The 26,791-nt window shown below is 37.5% G+C and overlaps 1 protein-coding gene across 1 annotated transcript in view; it reads right to left on the reverse strand.

Annotated features, from left to right (window-relative positions):
• Positions 1–6,458: 6,458 nt before the first annotated feature.
• SLC28A3 (solute carrier family 28 member 3) overlaps positions 6,459–26,791 on the reverse strand; it is a 138,264-nt gene continuing 117,931 nt past the window's right edge. The window contains exons 15-18 of the mRNA XM_074280187.1: positions 11,052–11,133; positions 9,801–9,899; positions 9,393–9,513; positions 6,459–7,803 (exon numbers count right to left, since the gene is read on the reverse strand). Coding sequence (XP_074136288.1) covers positions 7,686–7,803; positions 9,393–9,513; positions 9,801–9,899; positions 11,052–11,133 — 420 coding nt within the window. The 3' untranslated portion in view covers positions 6,459–7,685. The remainder of the gene's footprint in view (positions 7,804–9,392; positions 9,514–9,800; positions 9,900–11,051; positions 11,134–26,791) is intronic.

Raw genomic sequence — 26,791 nt, forward strand, 5'->3', positions numbered from 1 at the left:
CCTTCCCTCTTGAGACTATCTATGATTTATTTTGTATGTATCTTGTTTATATATAGTTATTTGCCTCTTGTTTCCTCCATTAAATTGTGAGCTTCTTGAGGGCAGCGTCCATGTTTGCTTTTCTTAGTATCCCTAGCATTTAGCACAGTTTTCTGCCTTTTATCATTTGATTTTAAGATGTGACCTTGACAAATCACTTAATTCCCTTGGCTTCAGATTTCTCAGCTACAATGAAGGAATTTGATAGATAGAGGATTCTATAATCCCGTAGCCTTTGTTAATCTGATAATTGTAAAGTTATACCTCAAGTTGTTTTAATTTTCCATTCTCTAATTATTAGAAATGTTCAGTACTTTTAAAGATTTTCTCTTATATTCGTTGCTTACTTGTTTTGGGGGAATAGCTCCTCACCTAATGGATTTATGTTAATTCTCTATAGATTCTAGATGTTAAGACTTTTATGAGAAGTATTTTTTTTTTTTACAAAAATTTTCTTTCTTTGTCTGTATTTTTTCTTATTATTCTAGCTTCAGTTATTTTACTGTTGCAAAACGTTTTGATTTTCATCTATTATCAAAGCAGCCTATTTTTATCCAACATTCTCTTGAACTTGGTTATAAATTTATCTTCCACAACTGAGTGGATCTTGGGTCTGGAGTCAGGGAATCAGCTCAAACTTTGGCTTTGCTATTTACTATTTCTAAGACATTGAGCATTTACATCTCTTCCAGACCTTAATTTCCTCATCTGTAAAGTGAGAGTTAGACTATATGATTAGATGCTATGAGACTCTCTTTAGCTTGAACTCTTTAGCTCTCATTCACAAGCTAAATATCTTTCTTTTTTTTCCCCTCTGTGTAACTTTTGATATTTGACTTGTCTAACATTAATTGAGATGTTAAAATATGCGAATCCAAACCTATTTTCCCTCAAAAAATGAAAGTTTGTTGAATTCTTTTACCAGCACTACTTTTTGCTCTTTACTCAGTCTCAGTCTACTCTAGATTTTGTTCTAAATTTATATTTTCCTAATTGCCTTTCCATTGCAAAGACTCTTGGATAGGAAGTAGGGGGAGTGCTAAAGTGGAAAGAATGCTGAGTTTGGAGTTAGCCAACAACAATTCAATTTCCAGCATGGGTACTTAACACCTGATCATGATCAAATCACTTCAATTTTCTTGGGCCTCAGTTTTCACATCTGTAAAATGAAGAAGTTGGAATAGATGACTCCAGAAGTCCCTTCCAATTTATAATCTCATGATCCTAGGAAATATAGATTTAATCTGGTGATCAAGTAAATGTCCCATTTGAACCCTGAATGAGGGTATCCCTAGATTAAGATGAGCAGTCCAGGATCCAAAATGTATCCTTGGCATTCTTGCTGTTATTCATAAGGAAACAGGATCAAATATAAACTTGGAAACCAGGAGAGCTATTTCTGCCTTACTTCTCCATCCCAATCCACTGAATAAATTTTAAATGAAATTTTGATTGACTTCTTCCTGGATAATTCTGTGGCCCTTTGAAAAAGAATTTTCCAGTCCTATGTGCCCTTTTGGATGCTGCAACAAACACATCATCCTCTGTTTAGGATACCACAGTCTGTCGCTATAGAAACAACAATAAAATCACAGACTGCAGGAGTGGAACCTTTCCTAAGTCTATAGAATACATTTCTGCCTTTTCTGGTACATCTATATTCCAGAGACAGTAAAAAAAACTGGCCCTCAGGAACGGCTGTCCTCAGGGCAGGATTTTGATTAGCAAAGGGTCAAACAGGCCCTTATTAGCCCAAGACTTAATCCTCAAGTTAAACCACAGGGACCCTTTGAGGGGTTACCTCTCTGGAACTCAAGGTCTCTTCTTTAGCAAATATGCCCAGTAAATGAGTTGCTTTCTAGAGCTTTAATTTAATCAAATCATCCATTAAATGAAACTGCCTTACAAAGAATGTAAACCCACAGGACTGATTCAGTTAGGGTATGATTGTAAATTACCTTGCTTAAAAAAATGTATTTTTTTTTCATATTGATGCTGGGAAAAGTATAGTTCTTTTTCATTTCTTATTTGCCAGCAACCCTGAGAGGACAATTGCTAATGTGACTCTTGTTTTGTATGTGAGGCTGAGCAATTTTATGGAGGCCAAGTAGAATTTTGTTATTTGGGATGCCAATTAATTTTAAAAATACCACTCAGCATCAGTTAATTTATGTTTCCTTAGCTTTTCTTGCTATGTAATTGGACTCAAACTGAAGCCCAAAACAGCAGAAGTCCCACTGAAGGTCAATAGATAAGCATAAATATTCAAGGAAAAAGAGAGAGACTTACAGTAAGAGAAAGATTAGTTGGACTAACCAAAATGTTGTGTTACATTGTGCATATCCAAAACGTACATTTTTAAGGACAAAGACTTAATTTTATAAAAATTAGAATGCCTCTCAGATTTTGAAATTAACCTTTTTGCTACTTGTAGCAAAGGTGCTGAAGTTTTGTTTTGTAGATAGAGAAAAAAGCCTTCCTAGCTCCCAGATGTGATATTTAAAATGTGAAAAGGAAGAAATTCCACGTGTAAGTTGGGACTATTTAATGACCAAGACCTTTTTCATTGGGCTTTGTGCTGGTTTTGCAGGATTCCCCTTAGCGTCAGAAAAGCAAATTGAAATACAATAGTAATGCTGGTTTAAAATATATCCTTAGGCAGTAGGTGGGGTGACTAAGTGGGAAAAGTGCTGGATTTGGAGCTAAGTAATAGCAATTCAATTTCACCTTGGTTTTCTGGTTTGTCAAGTCATGCATACCTTTTTACTACTGACTTAGATTTAAACCCTTCTTTGTAAACATATTAAGTCATATATAAGAAAACAGTTGCTCAATATTAATTTTAAGCCTATAGTTTTTTTCATGCAGTGGACTTAGGAAATATTGATTTGCCTGACCTTTAAGGTAAATATTTGACTATTTACTTTGAATATAAAAACATTGACCAGATATCAACTTGTCCTGGATACAGGAAAAGTTAGTGACTGCAGATAAAGAATAGATTGTTCTTAAAGACCTAACATTTCTTCTCCATTGAACACCTGTTTAAGAGTAAAGAAGCTTAAGTTATAGCTGGAGAGAATGATAATTAGACACAAAAATTAGTGGGCTGAAGATTCTTAAAGCTTAAAATGGATTGCTTAGGAAGGTTAGTTTTAAATGTTTTAGATGATTTTAGAACACTACTCTTGTGGCGGTAAGAGAAGCAGAGTAAAAAAGGAAGAAAGGTAAGTCTTTGGAAGACATTGGAAGGTTATCACAACTTTATTATTTGAAGATCCTTACAGTGTATCTAATGTGCACATATCCCCAAGATAGGTGCTGATTTTATATGCTAAGATTTTCTGATTCTTTACTAATCTACTATTTGTAAGAGGAAAGAGAAGGTTCTCATTTGGTTACCTCAATATACATAAGATGACCATAGCCATAGTCACAGAGAATTATAGCAACAAGTAATTTTCTTTTTTGTGAGATGACTTCCTTAATGCATATTGCTTTATAATTAAACTGGAGCCCCCCTTTCTTTGAATCTCCAGTTTTTAACATAATTCTTGGCGATCTGAGCAGGGTAGGCATTTAATGTTTGACAATTTGACTTATCTTGGAAAAACTATCAAAATCCCTGCAAATTTGTCCTCACCCTAAGTAAACTAACCCCTCAAAATGCGTTTCATTCTTTTGAGAGAGGTCAGTAATTTCAGTGACTGGATTAGTGCTGGATTTAAAATTAGGCAGCTAGGGCTCAACTTTATTCTTTGCATTCTAAGCAATATGTCCAAGAATAAGTCACTTGCCTTTTCTGAAACTCAGGTTCCTCATTTGTAAACCTGTAGGATCTTTCTCCCTAGGTGGCAAGTCACTTACAAGCCAAACATCATCCTCCTGATGTCATTGGTCCTCTTGGAGAATGGAGAACAACAATAAATGATGATGTGTATAAAGCACTTTGCAAGTGTCAGCTTTTTCATAGGTATCTCAAAAATCTTAAAGAAGTTTGAAGCTATAAAACTGCACTAAAGACTTTTGGAACATCCTTTATAAAAAAAAAAAAAAAAAAAAAAAAAAAAAAAAAAGTTTTTATTAAAAGCTTGATATTTTCCAGGGCAGCTAGTTGATGTAATGGATAGAACATCAGCCCTGAAGTCAGGAGGACCTGAGTTCAAATGTAGCCTCAGACACTTGTGTGACCCTGGGCAAGTCATTTAACCCCAATTACTTCAGGAAAAAAAAAAAGCTTATGATATTTTCCAAAAAAAAAATTCAATTCTATAAGCATTTACTAGAGTACCTACTGTCTGACAGACCCAGTGCTAAATAGTGGGGATACAAAGACAAAAAACAAATCTTACCTTCCAGGAGATTTATGTGTTCCTATTCTCTTTCCTGTTTGGAATTTTAAATTTTCTTATGAGGCTAAATATTACAACAAGTAGTTTTTCTTCCATACCATATGGTTTACTTCTGTTGAATATATGGAATGTTTCTTCTTCTTGCCTGTATTTCCGTCTACCTAAAATCTGAATGAAGATTTTTTTCATCTTACGTGTGTATGGAAGTGAGTCAGTTCCTCCTAGTACACTCTGTTCTTATGATACTTTTCTTTTAAGGTTTTCTGATTTTTGAGATGCTCTATAATTAGAAAACACTGTGACCTCATCTGCTTCCTCATACCTTTTTTACCTAGGAATTTCCTGTATCACTGAACTTCAATCACCATAATTTTTTCTGTTGTAACCTATCTTATCAGGGAGGTAGTATAGCATTATCATCATTGAATCTGTTTCTTCATTTGAAGAATGAGGTAAATAAATGAGATTATATTTGTAAAGCATTTAGCACAATGGCCAGTATATAGTAGGTGTTTAATAAATGTTTATTTCCTTCCCTTTTTCTCTTTCATTTGTACTTGTAGGACCTATCAGATAGGGCTGTTGTAAAGTTCAAATGCCATCAGGAATAAAGAACTCTTTGCAAAATTTAAAATGCTATATAAATGTCACTTGAGAATGGCAGAGTGGATGGAGAGCTCATTTTGAAGCTGGGAACCTCAACTAACGAAAGCCCTGCCTCTGACACATACTGTGTGTGTGACTTTGTGACTAGATTCAGATATCATTCTATACTATAGAAGATGTTTCTTCCCTGGGAGTTTCCAGTGTCAATTGTTATCATTAAAAAATCTAAGCCAGTGGAAAAGCTAGATTCAATCAACAAGTTCATATACCAATAAATTTTACTGGAACTCTAGACATTTAAATGATCATTAATTGTTGTTGAAAAGGGCAAAATTATTTGAGAATTCTGATATTTTTAGGATTTTTTTTTGTTTAACCTAGGTGACTCAGAAATTCAAAAAGCACCTTAAGTTCTTCAAAACCCAAAAAGCAGCTGCAAGCAATGTGGCAAAAAATACAAGGCCAGTGGATAAAAGTGGAGAGATCAGCTCTGTGCTTGGCAGTTGCCAGAGGTGTAACTACCAAGTCTTATGCCCAGACACTTCCCAAACAAGCAGATGTTGACTTTTAAAGACAGGTTCAGTTAAGATCTAACACATTAGAACACTAGGCCCTTGTATCTTGGATTCCATCCTGTGGTAGGGAGTTAGGAGTCCTCAGACATCAGCCTTTTGGGGTGTAAAACTTCCTCAGGATGCTTATTGTCCCTGCTGACACAATAATGTCCCAAAAATATACCTGCCACCAAGAGAGACAACAGGGTAGGACAAGAAAGCCACTCACCTAAAGTGCATTCTTATATAGTTTTTTTGGGGGGGAGAGGGGGTTGGTAAAGGAGAGGAGAGGAGAGAGAGACAATCAGAGAGAAACAGAGAGACAGAGGGAAAGAGTCAGAGACAGAGAGAGACACAGAAAGACAGAGACAGAGAGATACAGAGACAAACAGAGAGAGACAGACAGACATGGAGACAGAGACAGAGAGAGATAGACACAGAAAGAAGCAAAGGGAGATGGGAGTGGAGTTTCACCATCTGGTGACTTTCAATTTTAATGAACTGTTCTTACTAATTTGGTTTTAAACTCATTTATTTCTACATACTACTTTGAGCATCTTCTAAATTGATGGCCTTAAGGCAAAGCCTCAGTCACCTTGTCTTAATTATAACTTTGGCAATTGGAAATGACTAGAATTGGGGTGGAACTTTCTGAGCACAGACATAGTTTGGCCAACTTTTGGTGTAAGACTGTCACAAATAACTATAAATAGGAGGATCTACTTTCATGTACATTACAGAAAGGACTTTTGTTGTACTTGTTGGTTGTGTGTTGGATGTCAACATGCTTGCCTCTCCCATTCAACTCATCCCCTTCATTATTTTTTAATTTCTCAGAAACACAGTTAAAAATAGGATCTTACCTAAAACAAAATGCATTATGGAAACACTAGCAAAAATTATATTAATATTTAATATTTATTTTCATGATACATAAATGTACAGTTGTTCAATTTCATAAACATTTGAGAAGTTAAAAAGAAAGAAACTATATTCTAAATCTCTCAATCCTATAAAGTCTCCACAAACTCTTGGAAGCCAAACTTATCTGGCCTCAAGATACAGAAGACATGATGCATATGGAACTTGATTGATTGTTATTGTTTCACCATACCGTGCTGGGCTGAGAGCATCCCAGACTGATGATGTTCCTGGTTTTTTCTCCTTGAATTTCTATTACTGAGTAACATGAATGACACTTTTAATAAATATACCAAATGCTGAGCCTGCAAGTTAATTGTGTCCTTTTTTACAAGAACTCAGGAATTCTACCCTTTAGTCATCACTCTCTCTCCACCCTCCCACAATTCTGTGAGGTAGATTGGAACTGGGAGTCTTCCTCTCTAACACAGAGACCCAACCACTTTTCCGGATTTCGTAGCTGGAGAGAGCATTTCTCTCAAAATCATAGATAAGAATAGTGAATGTGCACTTCATCATGGTAACCTAGTGGCAAACCTTTTTCTTGATTTTTGTTTTTCAAATTGTGCCTTTTAAGAACCAGAGAGCGGAATGGACATTTTCCTCTTCTGTCTAGGTATCTTTTCCCATTTTCTTGGGGAGGAGACGACACTGCTTCTCTCTGAAATAGCTGAGCAGTTGTCAGGCTTTTACACGGACAGCTCCATTGGGGATTTCTGAAAGTCTGATGAAAATATTGTGTTTCAAATCAATGAATTCAGGATGGTCTTTAACTGAGACTTGTTCTAGTGGCTCTCTTTGGACTTCCAGTTCATGTTGCCAAAGGAGTGGCAGGTGAGCAGAGCTCTTTTTGTTGTTGAATTTAGTAATTCACTAATCCCTGTGTTTTGGTGAAATGTTCTGGAATACCAAATCCAAATGAGAATGAAGAGAATAAAGAGAAGATCCCATCAGGATATCAGAACAGCCTGGTGTCCTTGTCCGAGAAGGATGGGGGACAGAGGAGATGAATCGTTTTTGATGGATTATACTCTTCTTCTCTTTCTCTTCTAGTCCATGCTGATTCTATGATGGAAAAACTAATCTATATATTCTCCCACAACTTCTTCTTCCCCCAATAAAAAGTGTGATAATATAGATTCATTTTCCTTTCATTGTTCCTTTCAAAATGATTGAAGCCTGTGCCAAAGACCATCTGGGGAAGAAGCCAAGCTTAGAATGACGTAGTGACCCAATCACAGTTAAATGTAGTTGGATTCAGCATCAGACAGCAGCCATTCAAGTTAGATAAGCTTCCTGGTAAAATATCACTGGCGTTGTTGGCGATTGTGCTGGTAGATAAAGGAAACCCCAGGCCAAAGAGAGAAAAAGAATTAAATGGTTTTTCTAATATTCCAATAAAGCACAAAGACAGTATCTTCCTCCCCCCCCCAAAAAAAAAAATTAGGATCATGGTTAGACCTATTAGAATTGTCCCAGAAATTGGCCCAGAAAGGGGCAACCATATAACCATGGATAAGTGACTTTGTTTATACAGTTATCCCTTCTAAATTGTAAGGATTAGGGATGTGGCCCGTCCTCCCTGAGATCTGGAAAATTCACATAAAATTTTTTGGCCCTTCTTTTGTACCAGAGAAAAAAATCTGAGTTATTATGGTATTAAAAGATAAAATATGTTGATATAATACAATAATATATAAATAAATTATACTATAAACCTGTCATTAGCTATATATGTGTCATCAGAGACTTTGGTAAACACTCCCCAACATTTCCACTTAATTTCTTTTTTCCCCCAATAGTGTTTAATTTTTCCAAATACATGTTAAAATAGTTTTAAAAATTCATTTTTGTAAGATTTTGTGTTCTAAATTTTTCATTCTCTCTTCTTTTCCTTCTCCCTCCAAGACAGCAAGCAATCTAATATAGATTATAGATATACAATCCTTTTAAACATGTTTCCACATTTATCATATTGTGCAGGAAAGCACAAGAAAACAAACAAAAAGTGAAAATACTATGCTGATCTGCAATATGTTGAAACCTTATGAGGAAAGTTGCAATGTGGAAGGAATAACTTATTTCTAAAGAATGTTAGGGGGGCAGCTAGGTGGCGCAGTGGATAGAACACCAGCCTTGAATTTAGGAGGACCCGAGTTCAAATCTGGTCTCAGACACTTAACACTTCCTAGCTGTGTGACCCTGGGCAAGTCACTTAACCCCAGCCTCAGGGAAAAAAAAATGTTAGGCCTTTGGAATCAAGCCTTTCCCAAAGGGAGGGCTTTTATCTCTATATCACTATTGGATGAAGGATCTAAGGAGCAGATTTAAATATGCAGGACATATGAACATCCATTAAGTCTGACTAACCCTTTCCTTTTTACAGATGAGAGGAGGGAACTAAGGCATAGAAAAGTTAACCAGCACAGGGTTGCCGGTGTCTGAGGTGGAATTTTGACTGGTTTTCTGAGTCTTAAGGCCAGTGCTCTACCCACTAATGCCTCACAGACAGGTTGGCCTGGGAAAAGAAAAGGGACATTTTATGGTTGGGACAGGATATTATTACAGTTCAGTGATTTTAACTGATATATTATAGGTTGAAAAGAACATCAGATCTTGACCTCAGTAACTAGGGAACATCTTGATCTCAGAAAGGGTCACAGGATGGGAAAGATGTGGGGATGGGGAGGTCTGTTCATTACCTAAAGGAAGCCAAATGAAAGGCTGAGGTTAACAAGACTATACAAATGCTGAGCCTCAGGTTTTCAATAGGCCATATTTGCAAAACTTTTCCTTTCTTTGTGTACTACCTCCTTGAATTTCCTCTCAAAATTGCCATAACAAGATATCCCCAGGTCAGCTTCTACCACAAGCCTCTTAATAATGGAATATAAAGAAGTTGTAATCAAGGGTACAATACCTGGTAAATAGGTTTTGGCAACAGGTAACTAGCTCAGTTGTGTTGCTAGGTGAAGTTGAGTTGAAGGCTTTTTCTAAAAGACTAAAACAATCTATCTCCATGGGAGAGTGGGAGAGTATACCTAGAAATTAGACATTAAAATGACATTCATTTAATTAAAGAACTAAAATCTTTATGTTTGCAAGCTTCTCCTTTCTTCCTCCTACTCCCCACCTCCTTATCCCCGCCCCATTCAGCTTTTCAATTTCTACCCACTCTCAGTACAATAATGGGACCATTTCTCAACTCCCCCCTACTCTCTCTTTTTAAAAAATTTAAATAAATCCATCTTTAGGCTTAGGTAGGAAGCATGAACTGAAACACTACCATCTTGTGGGCATGAAAAGATAGGCAGGGCAGAGTACCTACCAGCAATACAGGCTGTCATGAAGCTGGCCACGGTACCAGCAATCAGAGCCCGTAAAGCCCCTCCGGCGATGTCCCGCTTCCTGGAGGGAGCCATAGATGCTGGGCAAAGGGGAAGAAGGATGGAGCTGTTAGTGGGTTCAGATAAAGCCTCCCTCTTCAGAAGGAGCTCTGAACACAAGGAGCTGTTCAATGCAGCAACTGCTGAACAGAGGAGCCCAGGGTTCAGTTTTTAGGGGGGAGATGGGGTTTGTAACTAGCAGGGAGCCACTAGAGCTTTCTTTTAGGGCTCTGAAATTTAGAAGTCACTTATTCTTCCCAGGGAGAGTAGCACCTAATTAGCAATAGTAATTTACTTTTAAGAGAAAACTATCAGATACGCATGGCTCTTCCCATGAAATGAGCTTCTAGTCTTGACCCTGCCCCCCCCCCCCCACTTGTAGGATCTTTATCCCAACCTGGAAATCTAGCCGAATTTGTTTAAAAATGTTTATTTGAGGGTACCTTGTATGTTGTTTGACTGTAGGCACATTTTGTTGTGTTTTTCCTGGGATCCAGAATTGCTAGTTATGGCTCTGAGTTTGACCCACTAGGAAGGGCTAAGGCTTTTACTCTCAAAAGCAGCCAGAGTTAAATACAACAGATTTCCTATGATTTATGAGAAATAGAGGTATATATGGCAGGATGGATGGGTGGGGGGTGTTACCTACTTGGTAGGAAATTGGCTTGAATATCAGCACAGAAATTCTGTAGTGGCTGATTCAGATTAAAGAGAGATAAATAGATGATAAATAGGTGATACAGACTGATAGATATTGACTGACAGATTAGATAGACACAGACATAGATGATTGATAGATAGAAATAGATGTTAGCTGGACAGATTAGATAGATGATGGATACAGATAGATGATTGATAGATTAAATAGATTGATAGAAAGAGATAGATGATAACTAGATAGACATTCAGACAGATAGATGATTCATCAGATACAGACAGAAAGATTAGATAAATAATAGGTTAGATAGGCAGACAGATTAGATTAGACAGATGATGGTTCAGATATAGAGATATAGACATATAGCTAAATATTAAAAACTATACACACACATATATATGATATATTTGGGGTTTTTTTGGGGGGCATATACATTCTTTGCTGTATTATTCCTCTATGCAGTGCTGATCTTTTTTCCTGGTATTAGAGAGAATGTAATCACACAGAGTTTCAAAGAGAGAGCATTATTACTTACTGAGACTTCCAATCACTACTCCCAGAGAACCAAAATTGGCAAAACCACAAAGGGCATAGGTGGCAATGGTTTCAGAGCGAACCTATAAAGTAAACAGGACATAGATGAGCAAATGCCATGGTCATGGCTGGGAAACATTCACACCTAGAAGTTCTGGGGCCTGACTAGTAAAGCAACATTGCACACCAGAAAGGACACTGTTTTTGGCATCGGAGGAGCTGGATTTGAATTATAGTTCTGTCACTTTTTAGTAGTGTGATAAGAGCAAATTATATAACTTTTTGCCATTTTCCTTCTCCAGCTCATTTTACAGATGAGGAAACTGAGACAAACAGGGTAAAGTACCTTGCTAACGATCATACAGCTAGTAAGTATCTGAGGCCAGATTTGAATTCAGGAAGATGAATCTTTCTTGATTTCAAACTCAGTCCTCTAATCACTGTGACCTCTCATTTCTTATTGATCTTGGTACTTGTACCTTATATCTCTTTCTCAGATGTCTAGGATTAAAGGTGCTCTTTGCAGAGGGAAATCTATAGAAATATTCTAGCTGTTTTGGATCTTCCACTTACTAGCCAAGGCCCTGTAATTCCTTATTTTTTGGAGAAAACAAAAGCAGCATAAGGGTTAGCAATTTTCCTTGATGATTCCCACCTCCTCTTTAGTCAGAGACAAAGCTGCCAAGCTTGGCAGATGGAAAGAAATGGCAAAAATGAAAGTAGAGATGGAAGCTGTTGCTTTCTGCCCAATAATCAATCATTTTACACCCTTATCTGGGGGAGTGTGATCAGACCTTTGCTTCACTCTGGCCTGGCAGAATTTCACTGCTTTTCTGTATGACTTTGGACAAATCAACAGGTATGTGTCTTCTCTAATCTCTGCTTAGAATTCTTCATAAGAAGTTCAGAGTTTAGGAAATGATACTCCCTGAATGAAGGAGTTTAGATGAGCTGCAACATTCTCATTGCCTCTTTACCTATTGTTTTGAAATAAAATTAACAAATGGAGCACTCGTCTTCCTTATTTTCTCCTTTTTAGAGAGTCTCTTTTATAACAGATTACAAAGGTCTACTCTACTCTAAAGATAATGGGATGCATGAGATAATCATTAAGAATAAAAAGGAGAAATTGTAGGGATTAGAGACTTTGAGCAGGAAGGGGCCATCAAGGACAATCCCCTTCATCTCTTAAAGGTGAAGAAATTAAGGTCCAGAGATGCTAAATGGTCACAAAAGAAATAAGCATTAGAGGGTGGACATTTGAAGCTATGGCCATAACTCCAAAGTCAATGTCTCTTCTATTGTATCACACTGCAGAGAAAGAATATGATTGATCCTTGTCCCTTTGTCTTGCAGGATCCTGGAACATTCAGGTCTAGGTCAAAGAATCAGTAAAACAAGTAGGGAACCATATGTCCCTTCCACCCCTCCCCCCTCTTAACTCATTAACTAGATTTTTAACCCAGCATTCAAGTTGATGGAATGGGGATGGTTGTTTTCCATTTATTATAAGCTCCCTTCCCCCTTTTCTGTTTCTGAGAACCACTTTGTTGATATTTTCAAACAGCACGCATATGGAAGGCAGGAATAAAAAAATTATTTCAAGTATTCATTTGGTCTACTTTTCCTGGAAACGCTTTTGTTTCTTATGTCTCCCATCTCCCTCCCCCTCCTGTTCAGCACTAAAGACTATGTTCTCTCACTCTTTACATTTTGTCCAATTGGCTTCAAAAGCAGGCGATTTCACTGCGGGGGTGGAGATGAGAGGGAGAAGGAGGGGATAGAGGAAAAGAAAGAAACAGAGGGAGGCAGGTTGAGAAAGAAAGAGGGGGAGAAAGAGGAACAAACACAAGGGTAAAATGGAGAGAGAGACAGACAGACAGACCAAGGGAGGGATAGGGAAAGAAAAAAAAAAGAGAGGGAGAAAGAGGGACAGACAGGGGGTGGGGAGCATGAGGAGAGACAGAGAGAGGAGAAAGGGGAGAGAGGGAGAAAAAGGGACCTTCTCTTTGAGAGCTGAAAGAAAGGAAAACACATAGATTCAGCCATAGCCATATCATCATGCAGGTTTACAAGAGGAAAGTAAGAAAGTCTATGGTGATCTACTATTGCTTTTTTCTATAAATGTACATGTAGAATGAAAAACTCACTTCACTATCAAAATAAATATCAAAACACAATATCAAAATAAAAAAGGAGTCATGACCTTTTGTGTGTTCTTGAAAGAATAATTCTTATTTTAAAAAAAAGTGTGGAAGTAACACTAGCTTTAGGATCAGAAAACTGAGGCTCAAATTCTTGTTCTGAATATCTTTGGTGACTTTATACAAGCCTTGTAACCCCTGTAGTCTCTAATCTAGTTACCTCATATATAAGAAAAGATCATGACCTAAATAATCTTTAGGTCAATGGTCTACAAATGTGGGTCACAATGGCACTCCAAGGAGACTATAGCTCAGTCCAAGAACTGTGATTAGCCAATCAGAGATTGAGAATATGGATTTCATCTCATTTCCCCCATGATAGCCATTCATAAGCTTTGCCTTCATAATAACCAAGTCTATCTTTCACTTGTTCATCTCAATTGTTCCCAAATCCACCACCCTTATGCATCTTCACAAATTTCCAAATTTCCTGAGCTTTCAGGACTGATTATAATCTAACCCTGATTACAATATATACTCCTCTCCTGGCTCTTTATTCAACAGCTTATTTATCAGAAACATTACTGATAGAAGTAATAGTCAAAAAAAGATTTTTAGACCACTCATTCGAGATACCTTCTAGTTACCAAATCCAATCATCCTGTAAACTGCTTAGCCATAGCATGGGTTCATTTGTCTGATGTTGTAGCTTTTACTTTTTTTGTGACCTCTTTCTAATGAAAAGTTTCTGGGAGAGTCATCTCTGGCATTTCAAGTTTACAGCTTTAAGAAGTCATTCTGGAGAGACAGTTGGAACTATGCCCAAAGGGCTAAAACTGTGCATACCCTTTGATCCAGCAGTGTTTCTACTGGGCCTATATCCCAAAGAGAACATAAAAGAGGAAAAATGACCCACATGTGTAAAAACGTTTGTGGAGCCCATCAGTTGGGGAAGGGCTGAATAAGTTATAGCATATGAATGTTATGGAATATTATTCTTTTATAAGAAATGATGAGCAGGCTGATTTCAGAAAAGCCTGGAATGACTTACACGAACTGATGCTGAGCGAAGTGAGCCAAACCAGGAGAAACTTGTCCTCAGTAACAAGAAAATTTAGTGATAATCAACTATGATAGACTTGGCTCTTTTCAAAAATGAGGTGATTCAAGGCAATTCCAATACACTTGGGATGAAAAGTGCCATCTGCATTTAGACTGAATGTGGATTAAAGCATAGTATTTTCACCTTTTGTTGTTTGTTTGCTTGTTTTTTCTTTTTTTCCCTTTTGATTGGGTTTTTCTTGTGCAGCATGACAAGTGGAAATATGTTTAGAAGATTGCACATGTTTAATCTATACTAGACTATTTGCTGCTTTGGGAAGGGGGAAGGAAGGAGAGAGAGAAAAATTTGGAACACAAGGTTTTTGCACAGATGAATGTTAAAAATTATCTACATATATTTGGGAAAAATAAAATGCTATTTTTAAAAATTCAGAAAAAAACCCCAAAACAACAAAAGTCAGGTAGTCAGGTAGATCTCCCTGCCTCCAAATATTTCTTCTACTATAAGATACTCCTTCAAGTTTTAATCCTCCATGAATCCATAAACTACAAGGTTTTAGCTGGAGAAAATATACACAAAAATGCATCTTAATATAGCTATCCATAGGAGTCTTAAAACAATTATTAGTACCATTAAGATATAATGAATTAGTCTATTAGTAGGTTGTAATTTCCTTGAGGGTAAGGATCCCCTTATAGTCGCACCTGTATCCCTAGCATCTATGACAATGCTTAGCACAGAGTAGGTATGTTGTTTAGATTAATAAGTCAGTTATCTAGCAAAGAGCAGAGGCAACAAGCCGTAGCACTTGGATTGGAAGAGTGGTATGGTTTCTAGAGGCCCTCAGGATTGCTACCAGAATGAGGGTGTGGGGGATAAGATGAAATTAGCTTAGCAAGTGAGAATAGCTGTTCTTTTCTTCCCGAGGGCCAGTCCTGCCAGGAAGGAATGGCGTGATGGAGCCCAAGAGAAAATAATCAGCCTCATATGGAGAATCATTTCTTCCATTCAGAAGCAGACCTGGCATTTAAGTCAAAGTGAACCATGTTTTACCATTTGTCTAAGAAACTCTGGGAGTTATCCAAACGTCTCACCCTCACAGCATCCATAGGGAGTTACATAGGATTTATTGTTATCCCTGTTCTTGTTGTTGGGTCAACATAGTTATGGGTTCTCAATGATTTCTCCAGAGGGATTTGGCAAATAGGATAATCAGAACACAAAGATCCTAACTCCAGTGGACATTCTTCTTCTAAATGTCCGAGGATGGATTAGGGAAGGAGAGAAGTAGAAGTGAGCTTCTGGAAACCTCGATAAAATCAGTTGTTTTACTCTGATTTTTAATCAGCACTTTTATTCTTAAATTGCACCCATAATGACCTTTTCACAAAGCTACCGAGGGTTGCTAAGGTTGTAGTTCTTTTGAATTTTGCAGGACTATTTACTTTTAGTGATTGGCTGCTGGGAATGGAAAACATTTTACTTAATTAAGCCTATTCTCTGCATTTGCAAGGAAGTATATCACTAGTCTTAAGTAAACATGTAGGACAGCTGGCTGTGGATTATTATAGCGGGGTCCCCCTAGTGGTCATCGGGATATGTTGCAGCCAGAGAAGGAGAACAAAGAGAGAGCCTGGAACAGCTGTATTGCATGAAGAGTTAAATCTCATGGCCAAATGCACAGGACAGAATGTCACCAAATGTTTGAAAAAAGGCAGCAACAATATGAGTAGGGCTGGTGAGATGACGATGTCTCTGTTGGGAACACCTCTCCATTGTCCCCCAAATGGCCCCCAAACACAGTCAAGGAGACAGAGGGTGCCTTAATACATTTTTGGTAGGTTTGTGGACTTTTCTAACCATTCCCACTGGCCCAAATTCTGGAGAGCAACTTGGAACCATGCCCCCAAAGCTATAAAACCATTTGCCCTTTGACCTAGCTCTGTACCCCAAGGAGACCAAAGGAGCTATCTGTACAAAAATGCAGCTCTTTTTTGTGGTGGCAAAGAATTGGACACTGAGAGGAGAAAAACTGTGGCACATGACTGTGATAGAGAACTCTTGTGCTACAATAAATGATCAGCAGCAGGGAATTGGAAATTGAGTGGATGTCCATCTTTTGGGGAATGGCTAAATAAGTTATGGCATGTGAGTGTAATGGAACATTAATGTTCTATAGGTAACGATGAGCAGGCTGAGTTCAGAAAAGTCTGATGTTGTAGGGACCACTTTCTAACAAAAAGTTTCCCGGAGTCATCTCTGGCCTTTCAAGTTTACAGCTTTAAGAAGTCAGGTAGTCATTCTGGAGAACAATTTGGAACTATGTTCAAAGGGCTATACAATTATGCACACTGTCTGATCCAGCAACGTCTCTCCTGGGCCTGTATCCCAAAGATACACACTCATGCTGAGTAAAGTGAGCAGAACCAGGAAAACATCGTATATAGTAACAGCAAGATTATGTGATGATCAATTAGGATAGACTTAGTTCTTCTCATCAATGTGGTAATCTAAGATAATTGCAATAGACTTGAGATGGAAAATGCCATCTCATCCAGAGGGAGAACTATGGATGTGGATTGAAACATACTATTTTTGGGTTTGCCTTTTCTTTCTCATGGATTTTCCCTTTTTTGGTCACAATATAACAGATATGGAAATATGTTTAAAATAATTGTACATGTGTAACCTACATCAGATTGCTTGCTGTCTTGGGGAGGAAGGAGACAAAGGAATAAGGGAGAGAAAACTGGGAACTCAAACGCTCACAAAAACAAAAAATAAAGATACCCCCCCCAAAAAAAGGCAAGAAAAAAAAGTTTACAAAACACACATCAATCTACACTCAGAGTTGATAATGCTCTCTCTGAAGGTAGATAGCAGTTTTCATCATGGAATCTATGGAATTTTCTTGGATCAGAGTAGCCAAGTTTTTATGTTTTTTTTTAAAAATTGATCATCTTTTTAATACTCCTGTTAATGTGTACAATGTTATCCTGGTTCTACTTGTTTTATTTTACATCATTCATTATTATCTCCCTCTTATAAATGAGTAAATTGAGGCTCAGAGATCAAATGACTTGTTCAGGGCTATATAGCGAGGTATCTAAAGCTGGATTGCCACTCAGATTTTTCTTATGCCTTCACCTAGTTCCAAGTATATGACTTTGCCTCCTATTTGGTTTTGTTCACCAAGAAAGTCAATTTTGCAGTCATTATAGAAAGAAAATACCACCAACATGATAGGACCCATGAGACAGCCACTTGGCTGGGAAGTCAGGATGCTCTAGAAAAGTAAGATCCTCCCAGCTTGCTTAGATAAAGCCCCTTTCCAGTGAAATCTGCATCTTCCTACTCACTATCTTCTTCTAAATGAAACCGAAAGATACACAAAGCCTTTTCCCCACAGATATGAGGACTGGCTATAACTAGGTCATACAAGCCTTGACTGTTAATATTTTGAAGTCTTAAAAAATACTTGGAATATGAAGCCTGGTGACATTTGCTCTTTACATATATGGGAGAGGGGCCTATTACAGACAGCATAAAAAAGAATGACTAATGAAAAATAATTCAAGCTATCATGAAATATCATTCTATACTTCCAGAATGTGGTTTGTTCCCTGTTCTCATAGGGTTAGGAAATTATTTTGCATCTATCTGCTCTTTCTCCTGACCTCAGCTGCAATTTCGTTAACTCACTATGCTTTTTTTTTGGAGTCAAAAGACCTGGGTTCGAAAGCCAATTTAGTGACTACTTATTAGCTCTATGATCTTGGGCAGGTCATTTAATTTCATCCATAAAATGAGAAAGATAGACTAAGTGATCTTAGATTCTTTCTAGCTCGAAATCCTAATGTCCTATAGATGGGAATTTTCTATCAAATTCAGCAGGGTCACACTCCATTCTTCTTTGCCTCCAAATAGCAGCAAGAAACAAAACAACAACTAATAATTGGAGTATCCACAACCGATCACTGAGTTCCCCACATTCCATAATTATTTTTATGCCCTTCCAAGTTAGAATCCTGGCACATGTAATACACTTTGGCAGTCCACTGCCTTTTTTTGCCCATTTCCTCTTTTCCTTCCCATCCATGTGTTCAGAGTCCACCTGCCTATTTGCCTTGGAAATATGGCACTTTTTAATGAACATCTCTTTGAGGGGGTGACATCTTGTATTAACTTCAGCAAGAATAGCAAGAGGTTATCAGTGAATTATAGGAGGGAACTGAGGAAGTAGCTTTTTATAGGACTAGGCCTCCTTCTTTCACAATCAACCTGTTTCTTTAAAAAAAAGTATGAGCCCATAATCACCCTTAGAACTGTCAGAGAACTTGGAATACAGAAGGGCATGATTCTGATTCTAACCTTCAAGGGATGCCAAGAAGTAGGCTATATATACCTTAAAAAAAGTAAATTCCTATGGCCAGATTAAAACAGAAATAGGAGGGAAATGTTCACGTGGGTACATGGACCTTCTGCTCACTCCTTCAGCCCTGTTCTCTATGTGCCTAAGAATAATAGGCAATATATCTTATTTAATTTCCCCAGTAGAATATAAGTTTCTTGGAGTAAGGGACAGTTTCATTTTTTTCCTTTCTTTCTCTATTATCTGGCACAGTACCTAACACACAGCTGGTGCTTAATAAATGCTTGATGAACACAATGGAATTATTCTTTTATTCTAGTTGGTAATAGAAAAACTATATGTAGGGTTTTTTTTTTGTTTTTTTTTTTTTTGTTTTTTTTTTTTTGTTTTTTCTTGGTGTGTTTGGTTTAAAACTGAGGAGTCTGCAAGGCCTTGTGTCACATTTACCTCACCGGACCCAGGAAGAAGGAACTTAATTCTGTTCTTTTTCCAGTAATGCTTATTTCCTTGTGTCTTTAGAATTGGTATAAATACCTATCAACCATTTTTATGGGTTCCCATACTTGTATTAGAAATGGAAATGGAAAGCTTCATGTCCTTGCAAATGCTCATTAAATAGCTTTCTCCCTCATGCCTCAGATAAAATTGTCTTCATTTATTAAGTGAGTTTCAACTAGGTTAGTATCCTATATTCATTTATTTTTAATGATCTTTTGAGGAGGGAGAGTCCATTGTTTCCAGCCTTTCTGAAAGTAATATCATTAACAGCAGTAAAGACCACTGGCTTGTTCCTCTATTAGAGCTTGCTGTTACATTTCTTCCCCTCCTATTTCATCTGAGGCCCTCAATATATCTCGCACTTCTGAACTGTACTTTTTACTATCTTTTCAGATAAATTTTTACCTTTTGGCTACCTGTCCTACACAAAGAGAAGAAACAAACATTTGCTAAGGATCTACCTGCTATGTGGTAGGAAATTTAAAAAAAAATTTATTTTCAATTCATACCACAAAACAGGCATTTCCATATAATAGTATAATAAAAAATCCAATTGCACATGAAACTGCAAATCTACCATGTACAACTTGCTATTCCCTCCAAATACACCATCATTGGATCATCATAGCAGTTTTCTGAAATAATGCTACACAGTACAGTGGCTGAATAGAACATGGCAACTACACTCAAATAAACTTAGATATTTGTGCTTCTATAATTACGACTTCCTGCTTCAAACCATCACTCCATTTCATTGCTAAAGTCATCTTCTTTATACATAATATTATGCCTCTCACCCCAAAATCATTAGTGACTCCCTATTTCCTACTGAATTCACATTCATATACCCAATTTTCAAGGCTCCCCAAAATCTAAAGCCTTCTTACATCTCTAGGATTATGTTTTGCTTGCTCCATGTACTTTTTAAATTTAGCTAATAAATATTTATTGAATTTGGTCTTCTCTATCATATCATCGGAATGACTGACTTTCATTGTTACCTTTGTCAGGGTTTCATACAATATTAACATTAGCCATTAATTCCAGCTAAACTTATTTTGCCTGGGATTTCATATACACAGTGGTCTGTGGAGAATTGGAGGCTATTAAAATTTATATTTTCCAAGTGATTAGGTAAATATTGCCAGAGGGCTTGCAGATCAAGGGTCAAATCAGGATCTTGCAAGAAGATCTGATCTACTGGGTGAGCCTCGGGGCTCTTATTGGAAATTATTAACCTCATTCTGAATCTAATTCCAGTGATCCCTACTTTGTTAACCAGAACCCACCTGACCTTAGTGCTCTACAGACATTCAGTAAGAGGGAAGAATTCATGAAAAAGGGATTCTACATTGTAGAATCCAATAAGGACATCCCTAGTACTTTGTGGATTGGGTTAGCCATGGCCCCAGTGAAAGAACATGAGAACTTAATCACTACTTTTTATACTCTATGCAAAAAAAGTCCTCCACCATCAACACCATAGGCAAACTTCCATCCTCTTGGAAGGTGTTCTAGAAAAAGAATGGTACACGAATTCCAGTGATAAGCAGCGGCTCATCATGGCAGAAAAAAACTGGATCTGCCCAAAATGCATGAGAATGCCAGTGGGAGTCACTACAGGGCAATTTGCTCTCCTTGGTTTCCTACTTCACTTGGCTCTCTTTAGTTGTTCTTTTTCTTAGAATAATTCAAACAGAAATGATTTTCCCAGTCTTGTCTCTGGTTTTCAGCTTTCCCTGGCTGTCAGCTATTACCTTCTCTAATTAATCTTTACCCAGAATTATTTTCTGATTTAATGATATACTCTATAAAAGCTGAGAGGAAGAAGGAAAGTTTCCTAATGATTTTTTGAGTTTACAGGGGAACAGAGTCTGATAGAAGTTGGGAAAATCAAGCCTAAATACATTTGTACCAGTGTGCCAAATTAATTATAATTAGCTGAGAGATTTAATACTATTCTTGAGAATGTATTCAATTGACATTATTTAAAAATGAAATTATCATATGGGATTGTTTCCTTAACAAATGTCTATATATCTCTGTTGAGAAAGTGTGAGAATATAGAGAGATGAAGGCTTCATTTTAATAACACTGACTTTGGGAGTTTAAGCCCATGTACGTGAATTAACCTAAATATAACAGGGGTTATTTGGGTTTGGAATGAATGCATTTTTTCCCTCTTTAACATTACACTGGCAATATGGGAATCAAGTCTCTGACTATTTCTTCTCTTTCACTCTATCTGAAGACTGCTGCTGCTACTGGACAGTCAGCAAAAGAGGAGACTCAGTATCTTTTAGGGTCCATCATAACTAAAATATCTGCTAGGGGAAATTAATGACTTGCATTTGGATGACAAAGTTCAAATAGGATAATTAAAAAAAATATATTGTTATTCCTTTAACAACTGCTTTTCCCAAAGCAGTTTAAGATATTGATGGTGGCCTCAGAAATTAAATGAGATTTTTGGGGGAGTTTTGCCAAGCTGTAGACAAGCAAAGGCCAGCAGATGACCCAGAGCCCATGAGCAAATATTTAACTAAAATTTTACAGAAAGTAAATAAAAAAAAGAAAAAATTCATACTTCTCTGGTATCAAGAGAGGGCCAAAAATTTTAATGCAGATTTTCCAGCTTGCAGTACTTCACCTCTAAGCCCCACAATATGGAAGGAATAACTATAAATGTCAGTCATTTTGAGTTTCTAAATCACCTCAAAAATTAAAGTCAAAAGGAAATAGGGCATATGAATTTTATAATTTGTGCATTATTATGTGGATTGAAATGTGCATAAGATTTCTTTTCAAGATTGTTCCATAAAAACACAGATTTTCTTCCAGAAGGAAGGAAGAATAACATTACAAGCTTTCCCCCTCATTTACCATGCTTTTGCATATTTTTTTACAGGTATAATTGATAACAAACAAGTGATTAAATAGTTTTGCATATAAATTAATGTTAATAGGAAACATTGTATGTTCTGAAAGTCACTTGTTTTATAAAGTCAGTTGTGGAGATAAAAATTATCAGGGCTAAACTGGCCTACTGATATTAGATTTCTCTGTACTCTTATTATTAGAAAATGGTGGCTTGTACATAGGAGATACATCTTCTGTAGTGCCCTTGGGCATGATTACCACAAAGAATGCAGAGTAAGCATGGAATGTTCAGTGCACCTGAACCCAGAATGCAATTAATGATATAGAATGTTATAAAATTGGTCATGCTCTTGAATTGGCAATTTAGCAACTCTCAGATTCTGGAAATATTTAATTAACTAGTACCAGTAGCCCACTAGATAATATTGGCAGTTTTTGGAGAGGCGTATTAAACAACCTTGGAGACAGTGAAATATTCTAGTGAGGTTCAACCAAAAGACTATTTTCTGTGCTGGGAAATTTTTGTTTTTCCACTGAGAGCATGGGAACCTGTGGGAGAATACATATGTGGGAGAATCTATGGAGCTAGAGCTAAAAGTTGCAGGTGATTGTCTCCTCCAATTTCCCACTACTCCTTAAATAGCATTTAAGTACTTCTTTTTAAAAATGATGATAGCTTGTATATCAGTTCTTTAGGGAAACTTAAATTAAGTTTATTATTATTGACTTGTATTCTTTTATTTCTGAGTTAGATCTTCATGATTAGAATGTAAGCCTGGACTCCCCCAAACAATGGGAGAAAAGGCCAGCCTGGAGTGTGGGGACTTCTTTATTTAGGCTATTTAATCTTGTATTTAGAAATTATGCTTTGCACTTCTTTACTGATAAACATCTTGTCAGATGAAAGATGCCCTTTCTTCCTTTATTGCAAAATCTTAATAAATCCTTTTTTGCTTTGTCTTACTCTGAAAATCTATATGATTGTTTTTGTGGATGATACTGTCCCACACAGTTTGGGGGTTTGTCTAGGATATTTCTTGTTCATGAGAGGTGTCTCTTGTACAGAATTCTTAGGCAGGTCCTTGAATTCAGCTCAGGTACTCTCATTCTGATCAGGTAAATCCCGGAAGAGAGACAGTCAGAGAAAGCAAAACAGAAGTGCACTAGCAAAGGTAGAGGATTAATTTGGCCCAGGAAGTAAACCAGTTGAGGAAAGTTAGCAAATCAATTATGTAACCCAGGTAAAGCCAAAAACTGGTGAGAAGAGGAGAGATCCTGCCAAAAACTGGTTTGGTATCTGGATGACTGGGATTGGGATTGGGAGAATCTAGGCATTTAGAAAGCTCTCATTTCCCTTTGGCTGCCAAGAACTGAGTAGGAGGGGAGAGACTAACTCTCCTCTGCCAAATAACTTGTGAGACATCCAGATAATTGGAGGAAAACCTAGGTGGTCCAAGTCCATAAAGATTCCCTATTTTCCTTGGATAAGACCAGGTGAGTCCTCCATCAGAAAAGACAAGATACTGTGAATCATTGGAAAGGAACAATCTAAAGTAGCTGGCTCTAAGAACCTGAATAGTATAGTGGAAGGCAGCCTTCTGGATATTAGTCTTAACTGGAGAACACATCAAAATGTACAGGGAAGGACAAAAATAAAATGGTTAAATACTGTTTTGTTTGGGCAGGTGCCCTACTCAGAGAAGATTCTTCTGGCCAAGATATAGATCTTCCAAGGTCTAGGTGTGCCAAAAATTGAATCAATAGGTAAATTCAAAGAAGCCTGCTAATTCTGAGGAGTGGTTGCTGCCCGTGGGACAATCTGTTCTGAAGGAGGAGGGAGAGGAGCCAGAGAAATTCTATCCTTGGAACCCCTTCTCACACTGCCTTCTCCCTGTGCCCCCCAGCTTCTAAGGCTTTGGCTCCAGAACTCTCTTCCTTGATTCCATCCCAGGGAGGAGCAGAAGAAGAAGGGATCTCAATTGATTTAAAACCATTAACTATTTCCTCTCCTCCTGGCCCTCTTCAGAGGGAGCGTAAGGATCAAGAAAACTCCACTCCTCACAACTAACTTGTTTCAGTTGTGAACTAAAAGGGAATATGAAGAAGGACTACCCACAGGGGAAGAGGGAACAAAAGAGCTACTGCTAGTAGAAAAGGAGGAGTGTCAGAGGCTCTTTGAAAGAACCCACCCAGAGAGTGATAAATTTACAAAGAGGAATTGGTTTTCTTGATAGATACTAGGGCTATTAGATCCTCTGTAACTCAATTGCTCCCGGTCCAGATTGTCCAAAAAAACTCTCTTAATTCCAGGTATAAGAGGAAAGACTTTTATTGAACCTCTTACTGAGATTTTGGAATTAGAATATGCTGGGGTACTGACTTTGGGGAAATTCCTACTAGTCCCAGAGATGAGTGTAACCAAATTGTCTATCCAATTGATACCACTGGGGACTCAAATTATACTAATTAGAAGAATTGAGAAAGGAAGAAGAAAATAGAATTAATTCTAAAGTTTGGGCTTGACCCCATAACAGAGGCCAAGTAAATATAACCCTTATAAAAATTAGACTGAAGAGCCCAAATATGGTGGTTAGGTCAGATAATATCTCATTCCTTTGTAGGGAAAAAAAGGATTACAACCAATAATCCAAGGATTAATAATGGATGGATTACTAGAATCCTGTATATATCCCTTTAATACCAGTTAAGAAGGGAGTTGGATCCTATAAGTTGGTGTAGGATTTGAGGAAAATTAATAAAATAGTTCTCCCTTCTCATCCAGATCCATATACAATAGTGGGAAAGATTTTTGAAACCACTAAGGAGTTTTGAAATGGTATAGCTTCTAGAGAAATATAGTAGTGGTTTTGGGGTCCTCTGACTTGGGGGATTTCTGTTCTAGCAATAAGTCAGTAGTCCTAAATCTTCTGGCTTTGGAAACTCCCCCTGCCCAATCTGTCTGATTCGGACCACTCCTTAGATAGCTTCTGACCTCAGGAAACTCCTACACCCAGTCTGCCTGATTCTGGAGACCACTCCTCAATTCATTGCTGACTGAATCTAGTCAGGAATAATCTGGTCAACCAAGAACCACTCCTTCAGGAGACCACTTCTTTCTACCTATGAGCCACAGAATGAGTATATCTATGATAGAGAGCTGTATAAATGGATCTCCTTGCTTCTGTTTCACTGATGAAATTCCCTTAGAATTCCAGCCCACTTTTGTTATGGTGTTATTACTTTCAATAAACTTTGCCTCTTGACTAGGAGATGGATTTAAGCCTGCAAATTCTTTTGAGATACCTTGTGACACTGGTCTGGAACCCCAAACTTTTGAGTTTAATGTTGTATATTTTAAAAGATGCTCTCTAGGCTTGTCTGCTAGATCATGAAAGCAGGGATATCTCTCCTTTTAAATGGGAGGACTTGGTTACTGGAAGAAAACATTAGTATATTGTGATAGGATATAGTATATAGAATACCCTAATCTGCTTGGGCAAATACTAGAAACTATTTTGGGGAAACTTAGAGCTCTCCTAGGTACCCAGATCTTGCAATAAGTTAAAAAAGACTAAACTACCTAGGGAGACTCAGAGTCTCAAAAGGATATTTGAGATACCTAATTAGTGAGGGGAGTAAACTTTATGCTCAATCAAGCCCTGAAGTTATTGGAAAAGGAAGGGAATGTTCATACTGATTCTAAGTAAGCCTGGGGAATGGTGCATGTTTGGAAAAATTTGGGAAGAAAAGGGTAGGGTCAACAGTAAGGGTATGGAACTAGCCCACACTATATTGTTACTACAAGTTTTGAAAAACTTCTTACTGCCCGAGAGCACAGCTATTGTACTTGTGAATGGGCATCAATCTGGTCATTGTTTTGAGGTTAGAGGAGATGGTCTTGCAGGTGAGGAAGCAAGAAGGGCAGGGAATGAGGAACCTGCGAGGGCTGACCCTCTGTTGGTCTTGATCCTCTAATTTCCCCTAAGTCTAGCTGCTCCACCTTTGTCTGAAGAGGAGAAATGATTAGCCTGAGAGTTAAGAGCCCAGGAGAACTGTAATGGTAAAAATGGTAAATCTGACTGAAAATGCAGAATAAGGTAAGTAGGAGGCAGTCACTGGGACCTCCAAAACCTGTTCTGAACCCAGTTCTTATCTTCTGACCTGTATATCCTTGCATGCTACCTAGTGGACGGTTGCCTTATTTGTCAAAGGACAAATAAGTCTGCCCTGCACCAGGCACTAGCAGGAGAAAATCCCCTGGGAATCAGAACTTTTCAGGTGGACTTTACTGAGCTGCCTTTGGTAGGCCCTCTTGATGGGAGTATAGCTTCTAGGTCAAACACAGTAAAGAAATTCCCTCCTGCCAGCTTGGTTATCACTGACCAGCAGATTATATAACTAAGAGAAAGCAATGTTTGTAGGACTATTCTAAGCCAGAAGACTTTAGAATCATTGACAGATTGTTAGAATAATAGCACTCTAAGGTCAGAGGATCTCAGATCACAGATATCACATCATATCTTCCCTAAAGTTTAAAGGAAAAAATATTATACTTCTAGCCTAGAAGACTTTAGAATCATTGACAGATTGTTAGAAAAGAAGCACTCTAAGGTCCCCCTTCTCTGGGATGCCAGAGGAGATTAGACACCATAGGATGGATTTTGATAAAGAAATTTTATGGCTTTTGGCAAAGATGGGACTATTCTTTCATGCCATTTTTGTCTGTGTCTGCGTCTCTGTGCAGAATGTCTGTGTCATGTTTGTTTTGTAAGCTAGATTTTGTT

Source organism: Sminthopsis crassicaudata, chromosome 1 (genome assembly GCF_048593235.1).
Source record: "Sminthopsis crassicaudata isolate SCR6 chromosome 1, ASM4859323v1, whole genome shotgun sequence".
NCBI lineage: Eukaryota > Metazoa > Chordata > Mammalia > Dasyuromorphia > Dasyuridae > Sminthopsis > Sminthopsis crassicaudata.